This window comes from Enhydra lutris, unplaced genomic scaffold, assembly GCF_002288905.1.
Source record: "Enhydra lutris kenyoni isolate GAN:26980312 unplaced genomic scaffold, ASM228890v2 scaffoldscaffold9, whole genome shotgun sequence".
In the NCBI taxonomy this organism is placed as follows: Eukaryota; Metazoa; Chordata; class Mammalia; order Carnivora; family Mustelidae; genus Enhydra; species Enhydra lutris.
In genome coordinates this window covers 3,051,748-3,067,253 of record NW_019154093.1, presented here as the reverse complement: position 1 = coordinate 3,067,253, position 15,506 = coordinate 3,051,748, and the positions used below count along the sequence as shown (strand labels likewise).

General features: G+C 40.4%; 1 protein-coding gene across 10 annotated transcripts in view; it reads left to right on the top strand.

Annotated features, from left to right (window-relative positions):
- Positions 1-15,506, top strand: part of LOC111143663 (pumilio RNA binding family member 1) — a 138,967-nt gene that overhangs the window by 69,309 nt on the left and 54,152 nt on the right. For all 10 annotated transcript variants that reach the window (XM_022497491.1, XM_022497490.1, XM_022497484.1 and 7 more), the window contains 2 exons: positions 8,593-8,759; positions 10,774-11,044. In XM_022497491.1, the coding sequence (XP_022353199.1) occupies positions 8,593-8,759; positions 10,774-11,044 (438 nt within the window). The remainder of the gene's footprint in view (positions 1-8,592; positions 8,760-10,773; positions 11,045-15,506) is intronic.

The following is a 15,506-nucleotide window of genomic DNA, read 5'->3' as shown; positions in this document are numbered from 1 at the left end:
ATCACCATTTGACCTCTCTGATGCTCAGTTTTTGCCAAAGCATCTTTTCTGTCCCTAGCCTCTTCCCACGTAAGTCTTAAACAGTCTTCCTCAAGCATCTTTGATAGCCTTTCTTTCTCAAAACTCCTTTCTGGTCATCAGCTCTCTAGATGTCAAAGTCTGACGATGTATTTCCATTTGAGTCTTCCTTATTTTGTGTTTTCTGCCTGGTTTTGTATTCCATGTGGTAGTCAGGACACAGCCTGAGACACAGCCTGATGCAGCCTGAATCTGTCTTCCCTCTTTACCTCCTGACTTGGCTTGCTTTGGACCTTTTCAAAATCCTTTCTCTGTGAAGTCTTTTTCAGCTAATCCTTTTTGTTGGCAGTCATAGAAAAGACTTTCTTTCCCCCAAATTGTATTAATCATTTTGCCTCCATAACTATCTTATGTTACCTTAGAGCATTTGTTGTCAGTATTTTTATCATCCTGTATCTGTTGCTAGGTGTCAGAAGCTTATTCCTCTTTTCTTCATTCTACCTGAAACAACTTCAGAGTAGCAGGAGTTCATTCTTGGTGCAGCTTCCTCAAGTGTTAAGTACAATTCCGTCATATGTTAGTGGACCTTAAATGAATGTTGACTTGGTTGGCATGAGAATAGGTGATGTTTAAGGTAACTGGAATCCATATGGAGTTAGCATTCTTCTGGGCATGCCAAAAATGATGCTTCGGTTGCCATTGACACTTTCCATATGACTGGAGCTTTTAATTGCACAGGAAAGCCAGAAAAGATGAACTTCTCTAAGAAGGTGCATTGGATTTCTCCCAGTTTCACACCTAGAAATTTGGTGTGAGGAATTAAGCCAGAAGAGGATCTTTTATTTTTATAATGACCCTTAGGAGGATCAAGGACTGAACTGGGGCTTTTGTCTTGAATCTTGAGTACTAGTCATTCCAAAGCTGACCTGATTGCTTCTGTGTCTTTTGACACTGCAAGCACATACATAGGTCAGATCAGCTAGGAAGAGCCCTTCTTTATTTGAACCTTCCCGAGAGATTGCTTGGGAACAGTAAGATCTACCCTTCGGATGTGAGGAATGGATTTGGGCAAAATGATCATTTCCTTGTTGTCCCATGGGAAGGATGGTGTTACTCCTCCTCTTTCACCATATCCCTGGTTCGCCTCTTTTTCTGTCCTCACACTTTACCCATCTCATGAGCGCAGATTTCTCAGAGGAAGTGCTGCCTGCTAATTTCTGTGTATAACTTCTAGTTATTTATTGTGGGAGAAAAGTCAGTATTGTATGTAGGTAAGTTGTCAGTGTGGTGTGGTGAGTTGGAACCTGTATGACTCTTGCCATGAGTTCTCTGTCATGCATGTGACCATTTTCTAATCCTTGGGTATTAGCCAGGAGGCACATGCCTGGATTACTATAAAGTTTGTAAGCAGGCAGAAAAATAATTGGAATTAGGAGAAAGATAAAACACTGGGACTGAATTATTATTATTTTTGCCTGCTTCTCTCTTTTAAGCAATTACTTTGGCAGTCAATATTATGATAGAACACGTTATCTTTTGCTTTCATTGTCTTGCTTTTCATTTTGTAAAGGTGGCTTTCATCCTTGGTTGTCCTAAGAGACTGGTAATTTTTAGCTCTTGTACAGTATTGTCACCAGAGGAGTTTGAGATCCCAGAAGGTTAAGAGGTTGGAAAATTGAACTCTCACAATCAGATAATTTACTGTGCTTCTGAAGTTTGCATGAAGATAAATGAAACTTCTCCAAATCTGTGTTCCAACTTCTGCTCAGAAGGCAGATTGTGGGTAGTGAAATACTGTGGTGTCTTTTGACTTGAGTTGCATCTAAAGGGTGACCCAGGAGGACTGATTGGTGACATCAGGCTACCACATTGCATATCCAGTCTTTTGGTGGATGGAGGCCTGAGGATCTGTGACCTCCTTTATCAGCTTTATGGCCTGGCTTTGCTCTGCCTGTTGGTTAGGTTGACATTTGACCAAAGCTCTGGTCATGGAAACCTGAATCACTTGTTGGTTGTCATGGTATGCAAGCATCTTCTTGGAAAAGATGACCCTCCCCCTGCCTTTTAAAAAAAAATCTAGTCTGTCATTGAAAGTATTGAGTTCAGAGGCCAGGGAAGAGAGAATATCTGCTGCTTTGTAGATAATTGTTCTAAAGTGGCAGTTGGTGGTTTATGGGTCAGAGCACTCAGATATTTTTACTTTGGATGCTGTACCTGCAGTAAACCGTGAAGAGTCTCCATTTTAGTTCCAAGAGCTGAAAGCATCATCTCTGATGGTGTAATGAGTGTAGATCTCAAGCAAGCACTTAAGGGGCCATCTTGGATACTGACAACAGATAATCCAGACTCTGACTAATAACTTTTCAGTTAGAGGTGGTTTAGGACTAAAGTAAGCTACTCATTCTATAGTGATTTTCCATTTTCAGTAAGGTGGTTTCTTGCTTACAGCTTTAATGAAGGTATTTAACTCTTTGTCTAGCTTTCCTGAGCTTAAGTTCATTTTGATTGTACAAATGGACTCAGTTGAGTACTTCAGCTTCTGTGATGAGATTACTTTCAAGCCGACAGTAAGAATCCTAGAGCAGTATTTTGTTCTTAGCACCCACTGTAAAATTTTGCTATTTTTCTACATATGAATCAAAAACTTCAGGGTGGCAGTTTTCAGAATAGTAGAAAGATTCAGAATACCAGTTAAGTCAGAGTCTGTCAAGTCTTGAAAATTTTCTTTTCATATACTTTATTTTATTTATTTCTGGAATAAGACATTCCCCCCTCCGCCAGCAAAGCATGGTTCAGAGTGGTTATAAAACCACATGTGACTACTGTATTGTGAGGCCACTGAGTGAAATATACCATCAAAGGACCCTGCTGTTTGTCTTTTGGAATTCCATCCGACCTTCAAATAGATCGGAGTCTAGCCAGTCAGAAGAGTGGATCATAATTTCTACCTTTATGGTTTATGGTGCCTAGGGAAATGAGAAGTCCACTTAAATTTTAGGTGAAGATCACCTTAATCTTGCAGAGGAAAGATTTTTAGAGAAAATAACCTTTGGTAGGCCTTTCTACTTGTACGTAGAGACTGGCTGCTTTCTGACCTGGAGGAGGCATGCACACTCCTAGCAATTGATTTGGATCACAAAACTTGGTAACTGGTTTTTCTAGTCTTCCCCGCATTTGTTTTAGGTAACCAGTGCTATTTAATTGATTTTGTTTAAAAACTGTGTGCAGTGTAATACATTTAGAAGTCAGGGGTTTGAATTTCAACTGAAACGTAATTTTCTCATCTGTGAAATGGAGTAAATAAAAACAGACAAAGTCTAATTCATATGGATGTGTAATATATATGACAATGCTTTTTATTTTATTTTTTTGAAGATTTTTATTTATTTATTTGAGAGGGAGTGAGAGCGAGGGGATCACAGGAGGAGAGGGAGAAGCAGACTCGCTGTTGAGCAGGGAGGCTGATGTGGGGCTCAGTCCCAGGACCCTGAGACCATGACCTGAGCTAAAGGCAGACGCTTAACTGACTGAGCCACCTGGGTGTCCCATATATGAAAGTGCTTTGTAAACCTTGCAGAATCTTGCTCCACAAAGTCCATGGGCCAATAGCATTATCACTGCCTGGCTGCTTATTACGTATTACCAGCTCAGAATCTCAGACTCAACCCCAGCTCTGTTGAATCAAAACCTGCATTTGGGCAAGAGCCTTAGGTGATTTGCATGCACACTGAAGTTTGAAAAATATGTAATCTTCTTGGAAGATTAAATTACCAGAAGGCCATGGATCACATTCAGAAACTTCATCTATAGGGTAGAACCCCTCCAGATTTGAGCTTCCCTCGAGCAAGAATTCTCCATGCTTTAATGTCAAGCTTTTAACTACTGACTAGATAAAAAGTTAAAAAAGCACCAGACGACTTTTAGAAAACTTGTTTTGTTTTCGTCTCTAATAACAAATACTATTCTGCATGGTCAAGATATGTTTTTTGTTTTTTCCCCCCTCCTGGGTCTGGTGGTTACCACAGCAGAGGGGAACACTCTCCTTACCTTTCTGTACACCTGCAGTTAGGTGGTGATGTACACAGTGCCTGGGATAGTCTGTGTTCCACTCTTTCTAAAGTGTACACCTCCCCACTTTCCTCATTTTGAAAATGGGATGCATCTTTCAAATAGTAGTATATCATAGTTTAATTGCCAGCATTTCCTTTTTAGCAGGACATAAAATGATGGTATGTTTCATAAATTGATAATTTGATGAAATGTGGTAGTTGGTTGTGGCTCAGTTCTGCACACATACCTCACGGAAATCAGTGGTACAAAGGGTCTAATGATCAGAGCCGTAAGTTTTTTCCCAGGGGGAGAGACATAAGATTATTTAGCAATTTTGAGGTTTTGGGAGAGTGGGGGCTGGATGTCTCTGAAAAAGACAGGAAAAAATGTGAAAGTGGAGTAAAGCACTTTTAAGAATTTTTTAAAAAAAGAATTTCACCTTCATGAATTGCCTTATTGACTCCTTGAAACAACCCTTTGATACTGTTGTCCCTGTGAGTTGATATCAGTGAAAAATGAGGCTCAGAAGGGAATTGGTAGGGCCTGGATTCAAACTTTGTTCTAATTTCAAATATGCAAAATAGTCTTTTTTAGAAAGAAGGGAGGAAAATTACTAATCTCATTGAATATGACTTGCTCTGTGGAGCTTTGTGGGTAAGATCACTGCAGTAAGAGGAGAAATTAAATTCTCATTTCTCTGACTCATTCAGAATTAATAGATACTCTCTGAAATATTCCTCCTGTTCTGTGAGGCTTTTGAGGAAGCTGATCCATAAATGGATGGACTCTAACCTCCACAATAGAAGGTTCTTCTCTCTTTCTGCTCTTCCCTCAGTTCTTTGCTATCTTGCAGTGGAATACAGCCTAGCGCCTCAGTGTAGACAGGGGATTTCTCAGAACCATTCTTGGCCCCACTCTTGAGATTTTGATGGGGCTTTGCTATGTGCATTTTGAACACTCATTGAAACTTCTAAGTGAGTACTACAGGTTTGGGTTAACATTCATTTAAAGGAAGCCCACAATAAAAAGATGCTATTAATCCGCCTTTATTTTTTCTTTTATTTAGCTAATAGACTTTCAGTACTATTATGTACTAGGGAATGTATGACAAAAAAGCCCAACAAAAACCCTGCCTTTATAGTGCTTATGTTGGACTTAATTACAGCGGTTGTCATTTATGAGTGCTTATTAGAGTTGCTGGAGGAGAAGCCTTTTATAACACTTGCGGGAGCTTCTGCAGACCAATTAAATCAGAATCTCTGGGTGTGAGCCCAGACACTTGTAAATTTTAAAAAGATTGTAATGCTCAACACTAACCATACAGCCACTGCACTGTGAAAATGAGTGTCCCTGGGAGGGCCAGATTGGCTATATACTTCTAGTAGAGTTAAACCACTTAATTGACCATTTAAGAGGTTTAATCTTGATATCATGGATAATGTTACAGAAGAAATACCATCCCAGTGCTTAGCTTTTACTAATTATCATATTGCTTTTGTATAATATGATTTATACTTCACAAATCCTTTGCATATGCATCATTTCATAACTATTCTGTTGTAAACAAAGTTATCCCTGTGCTATAGATGAGAGAACTCGGGCTCGATTTCATGACCTGTCAAAAGTCCTCTGCTAGTACGTGTCAGCAGTTGAGATAGAATGTAGGTTCTGTGCAATCTGGTTTAGCTCTTTCTTCAAGACCACATAGCTGTGAATACCTATCCTTATCTTAAATATTAAAAACATTTGTAAAAATCCTATAAAACAGACCAGCGCATTTCTATCCCTCTTCCCTCTCTAGGGTGTTCACATTTCTAAGAGACCTTTTTTATGATTCTGAACCCTGTATTCTCTTTTACTATCTGACTTTTGACACAAAGCCTTCCCATTCTGCTCTTGGTATCACTTAAAAATCAGACTTGTCAGCCATTTTTATTTAGGGCTATTGTTGATTTATGTAACTTTTTTCTCTTAAGTAAACTTTTTACTGAAATATGACCTGTGTGCTGAAAAGTGTTTAAGTCATAAATGCTCATCTGTGTGTGTTTCTACAAAATGAATACACCCAGTGACTATCCAGATCAAGGAACAGAAGCCTCCCTTGGGCCCCCTCACCTTCAGATAGAAGGAACCGGCTGTTCTGAGGAATTTATAGCAGAAAACCAGGAAGCTGTGTTTTATAGGAATAGACTGTACAATATGGATGAAAAACAGCCCATCCTAGGGATTCCTTTGAAAATCTAACCCTTGGCAGTATAGTGAAGAAAGTTAAGTATCAGGGACTGTTTCCGGAACAGTCATCTTAGAGCCAGCCCAGCAGCTTCTCCGCAAGCCCTTCTAAAGGGTCACTCAGGAGAGCTTCTGCAGAGTGTTTGTTGATATGGCGAGTGAGTCTCCCCTGTCATCAGCCTTCTCGCTTGTTGGTGACACTTCCTGCTGCTTCTTTATCCCATTTCCCTCCTGTTTTTGCTTGCAGACCTTTGGAACTGCTGATGAGAAATTGGAGCTGGGCTGCTCCTTCTGGGTCAGTGACTTGATTTGTAGATTTATGGAAGATTACTTAGGTGTGTCAGTGGGATGATCCTTCTAATTAATACTTTTGTTATTGACATTAATAGTGGCTAGTGCAGGCAGAGTTGTTTGTTATCTAGACCCTGTCATTACCTCCTGGACTCTTATGATAAAGACAGTGGGAGGATCCTTCTAATTTTAGTGGTTCAGTTTTTCAGGATTTTTTGGTCATTTCAGTTTACTTTGTCATAGTTTTTGAACTTCTGCCAAGCACTATACTCAGTGTTGGAATATGAAAGTGAATACACGGTTTTTGTCAGTTTTACCTTTGCAGTAGGAGGGAGCTGTTGTCTTCAGACGTTTTCAGAGATCTCTGTCTTTAGGATCTTATTCCATTCCCATCTCTGCTTTAGGATCTCGCTGTGGCGCTCAGTTGGCGGTCATTCCTCCTCTTGAACCAGTAGCATCTTACACTTCGAAGACTCTGCTGTGAAGGTCCCATCTCAGTGGCTGCCAAAACAGTAGTTTGCCTTCTTGATGCCACGGGAGACAAAGTTGTGTATCCTTTCTTTGTTCCTTCTTGGGTGTGTCCTTAGTTCACATTAGCCATTAAGTCTTTTTCTGTGTCTTGAACAGAGAATAATTTGGAAAGTAAAATGGGCTAACAACTGACAGGTGAAAGCTCTAAGAATGTCAAGATTCCTGAGTTACCCTTTCTGGGCCAGAGATCTCTGGGAACTGCCCTGAGAACGTCTGTTTATTTTGCATCACTGGCCTGTATATTCACAACGGAGTGTCTCTGCTCCAGCCTCCATTACTGATCCTCCCCCACCCCAGTGAAATTTGGTTGTGGTGACTGGAAATGCTGTGAAGTAGCTCTCATCTTTTTCTCTCACTGGTTCTTGCCTTTTGACAGGAGCTTTAATTTGGTCCAGAAGTCAATGGTGAGGACAAGCAAGGTTGCCTCTCTCCAGTTTTATAAAAGCAGAGGTTACTTACCATTTGGTAGAATTCTACAAAGCTCTGTGAACCATGTCAAGTTACTCTACTAGATCTTCTTTTCCTTTTGGAAATTAAGGCACATTTGCTTTGTATGTCACGGTCTTAATGTAAGATGTTGGCAAGAGGGGACAGACCTTATTTCCTTAGAAGAGAAGGCATCGGTGTACTTGGCACCAAAACAATTCTTTAGGTCTAATCTCTCAGTCTTTGTAGTTTAAAACACTTCAGAGACAAAGTCTGCTGCATCAGCGATCCAGCCGAAGGGGCTTCCCTGTAGCCTCAAAATAAACTGGTATGGGGCAGGCAGAGAGGGAAAGACAACAGATAAGCACTTAAGAGTACTTTTGAAAGAATTTCACGGTTAGATATAACATGTTGTGAAGGATTAGAAACAAAGTGAAAGATGATGGGTGAATTATTGATGCAGTAAAGCCCTGAGATGGAGAGTAGAGCTGGGGTGGTGGTAGGTGATACAACTTGGCAGGGCTTGTGTCCCAAGGTAAAGTGGAGGGTAATTGAATTGGAATGATGTCAGACCACACTTAGCTTAGTACTCAGAAGTAAGGGAGTTTACACAGGCAGTGGTGAAGTAGGAAATTCTTTTTGTAGGCTCATCACTTTCCAACTATACTGTTAGCCGCCATACCTGGGGCTTAACTAGGAGTTGTGCTACTGAACAGAGTTAGATTTGGGGGTAGAGAGGTGGGACCAAGAGATGTAGAATTGTGGCTGGGCTTCAGGTAGAAAGGAAAAAATGGGATGGTGGGACATTGGGTGTGGTAAGACTGTCCTAAACTCTGTAACATAATTGTATGTCTGTCTCCCCCATTTGGCAAGACTTTCTGCAGTGTTCCTGCCTCTGTGTTGTCTGTTAATTAGATTGTAATGTCTTGAAAGGACACGGACACTACCCTGTTTTAATTAGCATTTAGTGTAGTCTCATGTCCACAGTGGTTGCCCACTATTGTTAGTTGATGATGATTAGTGAAGCTGAAGCTATTTTTTAAACAGGGCCCAAGGGATGCAGACAGTGATGAAAACGACAAAGGTGACAAGAAGAACAAGGGTGCGTTTGATGGAGATAAGCTAGGAGATTTGAAGGAGGAGGGTGATGTGATGGACAAGACCAATGGTTTGCCAGTGCAGAATGGGATTGATGCAGACGTCAAAGATTTTAGGTTTGTATGTTTTACGCTTCTGACTTTTGAATGGGGGCAATGGGTTTTTGTTCTGGTTTAGTTTTATTTGGATTTTAGGGATTTCCCCCCACTTCCTTATCTGTCCTTTTTAAGAATTGGGTCCAGTGCAGGCCATACCACAAGACTGTAAATTTACTACTGGCAAGGTGGAACTTCTAAGAGCCGTCAATTCCTGGTGCTTTGCCAAAACAATAGATTTTTGCATTTCTGTAGGGCTCTGTTATTTGTAGAATGATTCTATAAATATTCTAGTGATTCTCAAATATCAAAATCACTTGGCATAGGTGCCTTGGGACTTTCCCTAAATTTCTCCCAAATCACTAGTTTGGGAGTAACCATGGTCACTAATGGAAGCGTGTCCCCTCTCTCTGGCATGTTAGTGTGGAGAGAAGCAGTTGAAAACCTACACATTATTTTATTTGAGACTCTTAAACTCCCTGAGAGGTAGGTGGGTCAGTATCATTTTCTTCAGTTTGAAGAACCAGAGGTGCAGCTTAATGACTTGTTCTTAGTCGTCTCCCTTCCATGGATGCTCTCATTCCATCTCTGGTCATGATTGCTTTGAAGGTTTTACCCTATAATTCAATATGCACACTTTGCAGATGATGTTGCACATTTGTCTTCTACACTTGGCGTTATTCTTCATTTATGTAGGTAACCTTTAGTGATGGTATATAATTTTAAAAATGTAAAAATCCTTGGTCAGTGATATACAGATAGAGGATTTGATTTTGAATAATTTAATGTTAGTCTAAAGCTAGTATATGTGTGTCTGAACACACACACCTATCTCTCTGATCCTGATACCCACTGAAGCCAAAATTAAAAATCATTTTGGATCATCGAATGCAGAACACAGCATTCAGTTGTTCAGTATTCCTAATTTACTTTGTTAACCTTGTGAGTATAAAGAATTACACAATTTGAGGCACATAGTAACAACCACTTACCTAACGTCTTTCAGATGAAGTGGTAGCCTTTCCGTCCTGAACCTCAGGCAGCCCGTAGCAGGGGTTCGTAGTGTTTGACTTCTGGCGGGGCGGTGCTGGTAGGCCACATGTGTGAGAGGGAATATGGCAGTAGCTGTAATTTGTACCAGCTGTAGGCTTTCTTTTAGGACTGAAGGGCACAGAGTGCAGTCACAGGCTATGCTCCCCTTCCTAGAATGTAACAGCGTTCTGTATTACTCTGATTTGAAATTACACTGTCCTGCAGTCCTTTTACATAGGGAGATCCTATGTCCTGGGTCACCCGAGGCAGTACTCATTTCTGCCATGTCCTAGGATATTTATTAACAATGTCCCTTTTTTTGCTCTTAGGAGTATCCTGGTTTGGATGATGAATGATACTCTCACACTACTTTTAATTCTTAGAGTTGTCTCCTCAGCAGGGACATCTCCTAGATAATGAATTTATTTTGTACTGTTTTGTAATGGCTTTGCTTCTCGTTTCTTAGAAGAGGAAAGTGGGAGACAGGTTTAGCACTGAACAGTAGTACCAAGATAATACTTAAAGTTTTTTTTACCTGTAAAAAAGGTTTTTTTAAATAGAATCATTCTCATATATGGAGTTTCCCCCAGAACCTACTTTTTCCATTGATTCTCTGTTTAGAGAGTAAGTGTTACTTTGGGGGGAGGGGCTTGTGGTTTACTACCTGCATTTTGGGATCTTGTTTGCATGGTTGCCACAGGCAGTGTTTTTTTTCCAGTTCATTCATTGTTCCTCAAATCTGGTCCCTTTGGTTAAAGGGATTGTAAATTAATACTAGTTAATGTGAATTTACAGGGTGGGTTGTGGTGGGAAGGCAAGCAACAGAAGAGTTGTTTTAGAGGATATACACGCACCATAAAGTGTCTCTGGTTGTTCTGTAGAAATAGTTTTAAGTTATGTTGATGATAAAGTGTGTTCAAGGACGTCATCTTTAAACTGGGGTTGCTGTAGTGTCCCTCCCCGCTCAAAATAAGGTTTAATGCCCTCTACTTTCTCTGTTTAGCCGTACCCCTGGTAATTGCCAGAACTCTGCTAATGAAGTGGATCTTCTGGGTCCAAACCAGAATGGTTCTGAGGGCTTAGCCCAGCTGACCAGCACCAATGGTGCCAAGCCTGTGGAGGATTTCTCCAACATGGAGTCCCAGAGTGTCCCCTTGGACCCCATGGAACATGTGGGCATGGAGCCTCTTCAGTTTGATTATTCAGGCACGCAGGTACCTGTGGACTCAGCAGCAGCAACTGTGGGACTTTTTGACTACAATTCTCAACAACAGGTACTGTGTGTGTCTCTCTATCACTCTCTCTGCTCTCCTCCAGCCAGCACGTGATGCAAGTGACTAAGAAAGGGGGGGGGGAGGGAGGAGGGTGGCATTATTACAGGCTGCAGTAGCCATTCTTAACCCGACAGTGAGGTGGGCACACAAAGCCTCTGTACTTTCCCCTCCAGAGGCGGATTCCCATGAGTATGGGCAAGAGAGCACTGTGCTCCACATGTACTTCCTTTGGCTCCTCTGTCACCCCAGGGCCTGGGGGGTTGGGTGAGGTGGTGTTCCCTCTTGTGACACAGTCCTCTTGGATGCTGAATTGATCTCTGTGAAGATTAATAAGATTGTGATGCTGTTGGTTTTGTTTTTAAAATAGTAAACTCCGTTACCTACTGCTGGCAGGAGTCCAGTGTGAAGTTGTCTTATTAGTCATGTCTTTTAATTAAGTGAATAACTATAGCTAACAAACATACCTGCTACCTTTCAAAAGAGTTAAAATACGAGTAGGGGAAAAACACAAATCACTCAGTGTAAATCTCTACAGTGAAATTATGTGACTCTTTCTTTTCTTCATAAATCCTTGGAAGACATTATATGTGTGCATTCTGGTTTTAAAGGCATGGTATGCCTAACTCTAGGGTTTACTGATCCCTCTGTTTAATTTTTTTTTAAGTAAAAACCCCCCAGCTGTCTGAATTATAAAAGGGGGCAGGTAGCTTCCCCATCTTGTCAGGTACCACAAGATCTCTCTTGTGGCTGGAAGCACTTTGATGGGCCATGAATTTCTGATAGTCATTAATTTTGGACTGGAACATAAATACAGACCCTCTAGGCCTGAAAGGTTAAAATCTTATTTTATTGGTTAGAAATTCTATGTCTGTGGGAGAAATCGATGTATGGTCTGTTCCTTTGTTGTTGTCATAAATAGTTGATTTTAAATGAATTTTGATGATAAAGCTAACCATTTAATATTAATAAGAATATTAATAACAGTAATAGTAACATTAATAAAGTTTATAAGAGGAAATCCCTTTAAGGGATGATGTGATATGTGTGCTCTGGTCATATCAGGTGGATCTGTTAGGTTTAATTAACAATTTTTCTAGAGAGAGTAAATTCTAAGTGTCCACTACTCTCCCTGTGGTTCCCAGTAGATGTGCCATCTCTCCGGAAGAATGATTTTTTTGTACTTTTTCTCTTCTTTCACTGTTTTGTCCCCCTTCACAGTGAATCCTCAAAACAACAGATTTGAGTGAAGCCAGAAATTAACTTAGGTGCTGAAAATAGATTAGACTTCAGCTTTGTAGGGGACACTGTTATCACATAGACTTAAGCTTGCTGAGCTTAGGATAGGAGTGTGGTAATTCTCTATCTAAACTGAGGTTTCTGAGTATAGGCTACTTTTTTTTTTTTTTTTTTTTTTAAAGTAGGCTCCACATTCAGTGTTCAGCCCAATGTGGGGCTTGAACTTATAACTCTGAGAACAAGACCTGAGCTGAGATGAAGAGTCAGATGCTCAACTGACTGAACCATCCAGGCTCCTTGAGTGTAGGCTACTCCTAATCAGGATTCTTTAGCCTGGTTATATCAAGAAATTTTATCTGAATTCTTAATTCTTTCTTTTACCTTGTCTTTTGTGGTCTGAACTTCTAGAACGCTGGCTATTTTTGTGCTTAGCTTCCCATTTCTCATTTAATCCAGTCAAACCCTTTGCTTATTGTTGAAGAAGTGTTTGTCTTTAACCTCTTATAAGGAAAAATCCAATGCTCTTTTACTGAATTGTTCTTTACTTTATAATTAGAGTTGGGATTCTCTTTTGATATATTGACCTCTCATTTCAAACTAATTTTACCAGTGTTTTGGGAGGCTGGTTAATTATTAGAACTTCTGGGACATCTGGGTGGCTCAAAGGACATCTGCTTTTGGCCCAGGTCATGATCCCAGGGTCCTGGGATCGAGTCCCACTTGCTCAGTGGGGAACCTGCTTCTCACTCTGCCTGCTGCTCCCCCTGGTCATGTTCTCTCTCTCCCCTCTTTGACAGATAAATAAATAAACCTTAAAAAAAAAAAAAAAAAAGAACTTGAACAGATACGTCCTTTTGCAAACTCACAAGCAGTTAACATGATTACATTAAAGATAACACCCACTCAGATTTATGAAGCCTGGGATGCCTTCACTACTTATCCCATTTCAGTAATTTTTGAAGCTGAATGTATATTTTGGAGTTAAAATATTGTTGGTTTTTGGCTTCCCATTCATGCCTTGGTTGTAGTAACATAGGGTCATTGTTACATAGGTAGACCACCAACACGCAATGCGATCATTTCTGTTTTATTCCGTGGTCCCATAATTCTTGATTTTCTGAGTAGATTGTTTTACATGGTCATGTAGTGGACTCCCTAATAGCATGCCTGGGAACTATTGGGCCAAGACTTCTTAGTGTTTTCAAGACCCTTAACCTCTTCACATTCTCCTACATAGGGGCAGGAGTAGCTGTTAAGATGGTAGGATCCTTTTTCTACTAGAATTTGGTGTTTGATTTTACTTCAATACTTATTCAATACTCCTTACTCTTTTGCTCTCCATTATGTTTTACTTCCCTTTCCCTTTTTACTATTTTAATTGATTGTCATCCTTGAAGATCCAATGCTTGTTAGCTTTCTTGATCTCCATATCAATGAGTTTGTCTGTCTCCTTTGAACTCTGTAGTGCTTTGTGCTTCCCTTGAAACCGGAGTCACCATGTTCTTCCTTGTGTTATAATTTCTTGTTTAATAGTCCTTGCTAGACTGTAAGCCCCTTGAGGGTAAACTCCTTGGGTCTTGTTCTTCTGTGTCTTCTGCTTTTGCTTTAGCAGACCAAGTTTTCAGGAAATTTTTAACATATTCCTATTATAGTATCTCAGATTACTCAGATCTCATGATTAAATACACTTACCCAAACTGAAATTTGGAACTAGCCTTCTAAGAGGCACTCTTTGAGGCACTAGCTTGTATTCTACTATGTTAGTCCTTTAGATCTAGCCCGTTAAGCTTGTGCTCATGTTTGTAACTAGACCTGCACAATATCCAGGAAATTACCTCTTTTTTAGAGTCACAACCTCTGTTGCCATCTAATGAAAAAAAGTACATAATTATTTTGAAATCCAGTTTTGTTGGTAACTTCAGGGAGATCACAGATTTGTGGACTGTGGATTGTAACTTTGTTTGCATTGTTCTCACCTGTGGCTGAGCATATCTTTCATGAGTGAAATGGATTTCCCCCAACCCATAGCTCTCAGTTTGGGTATTGTGACTCATTTGGCCATTTAACTAGTGCAAGGAGGTACTCAAAGACAAGTTTAGGACTTGCCTAGGTCCTAGAACCTTAGATAAGGGAGATCATACTCTATTCTGGGGAAGGAAGGACTTTTGGAAGAGGTAGATCTTGAGCTGTGCCTTGTAAGACTTGTTTATATAAGGAAAAGAGTGAAAGTTCCACTAGAGGAAATAGTAAAACTTAAAGGGTTACTATGAGAACTTAACAGGTGCCTGTTCAGTAGATGACGTAGTAGTCATCCTAGGTGGTGGGGTGAGGTTGGGAAACAGTGACCTGTGAGGTTGCACAGGTGGGGGTGTGGGTCTTAGCAACTTTGCCATGCTGCCTGATAGTGATAAGACAGTTCTAAGGAGGAATGACTTAATTACCATGGTTTAGTTTTTTTGTGCTGTTAGTTCAGTAGCAGCTGTAGACAGTTCTTACCGGTATTAATGAGTTAATTATTGATGATTGTGTCCTTCCAGGAATCTGGTTCTGCTGGTCTTGAACAGAGCTGGTGCTCCTAGTAAGGCCGACTTACATGCAGCTGTGTGGAGCAGTTGGGGAACTAAGGCTAAACTGGGTGGTCAGGAATGCTGTCAGAACATGGGAGGGCTCTATGGGGACCAAGGTTGTATAGACCTTCCTTGAAAGACAGGTGCATTGTATAGAAATATACACTCCACAGTGTATCTCTTGCGGAGATAGAAATGAGCATGGTGTGGTCATAGGCTGACAGTAGTAGAAGGCGCACTTCAAGGGAAATGCAACTTGTTGCGTTGGGCTATTGAGGCCAGGTCCCAGAGGCTTGAGAGCCAGGCCTGAGTCCCAGACATTATTAATGATTGTGAGGATTGAACCACAGATCTAGTGTAGTACGTGTTTTTCTACACATTTCTGCATTTTAGTATTGGCTTTTTTTTTTTTTTTTTTTTTTTTTTTTTAAGTTTTGAGTCACTTGCTATAGTTAATGAGGTAGATTTATATGTGATTTCTTGATGGGATCTGGTTTGGAAATTGACTAATTCTTTCTTGCGTCCTATTTCCTTTTTTTTTTTTTTTTTAAGATTTCATTTATTTATTTGACATACAGAGATCACAAGCAGGCAGAGAGAGAGGGGGAAGCAGGCTCCCTGCTGAGCAGAGAGCCCGACGTGGGGCTCGATCCCAGGCC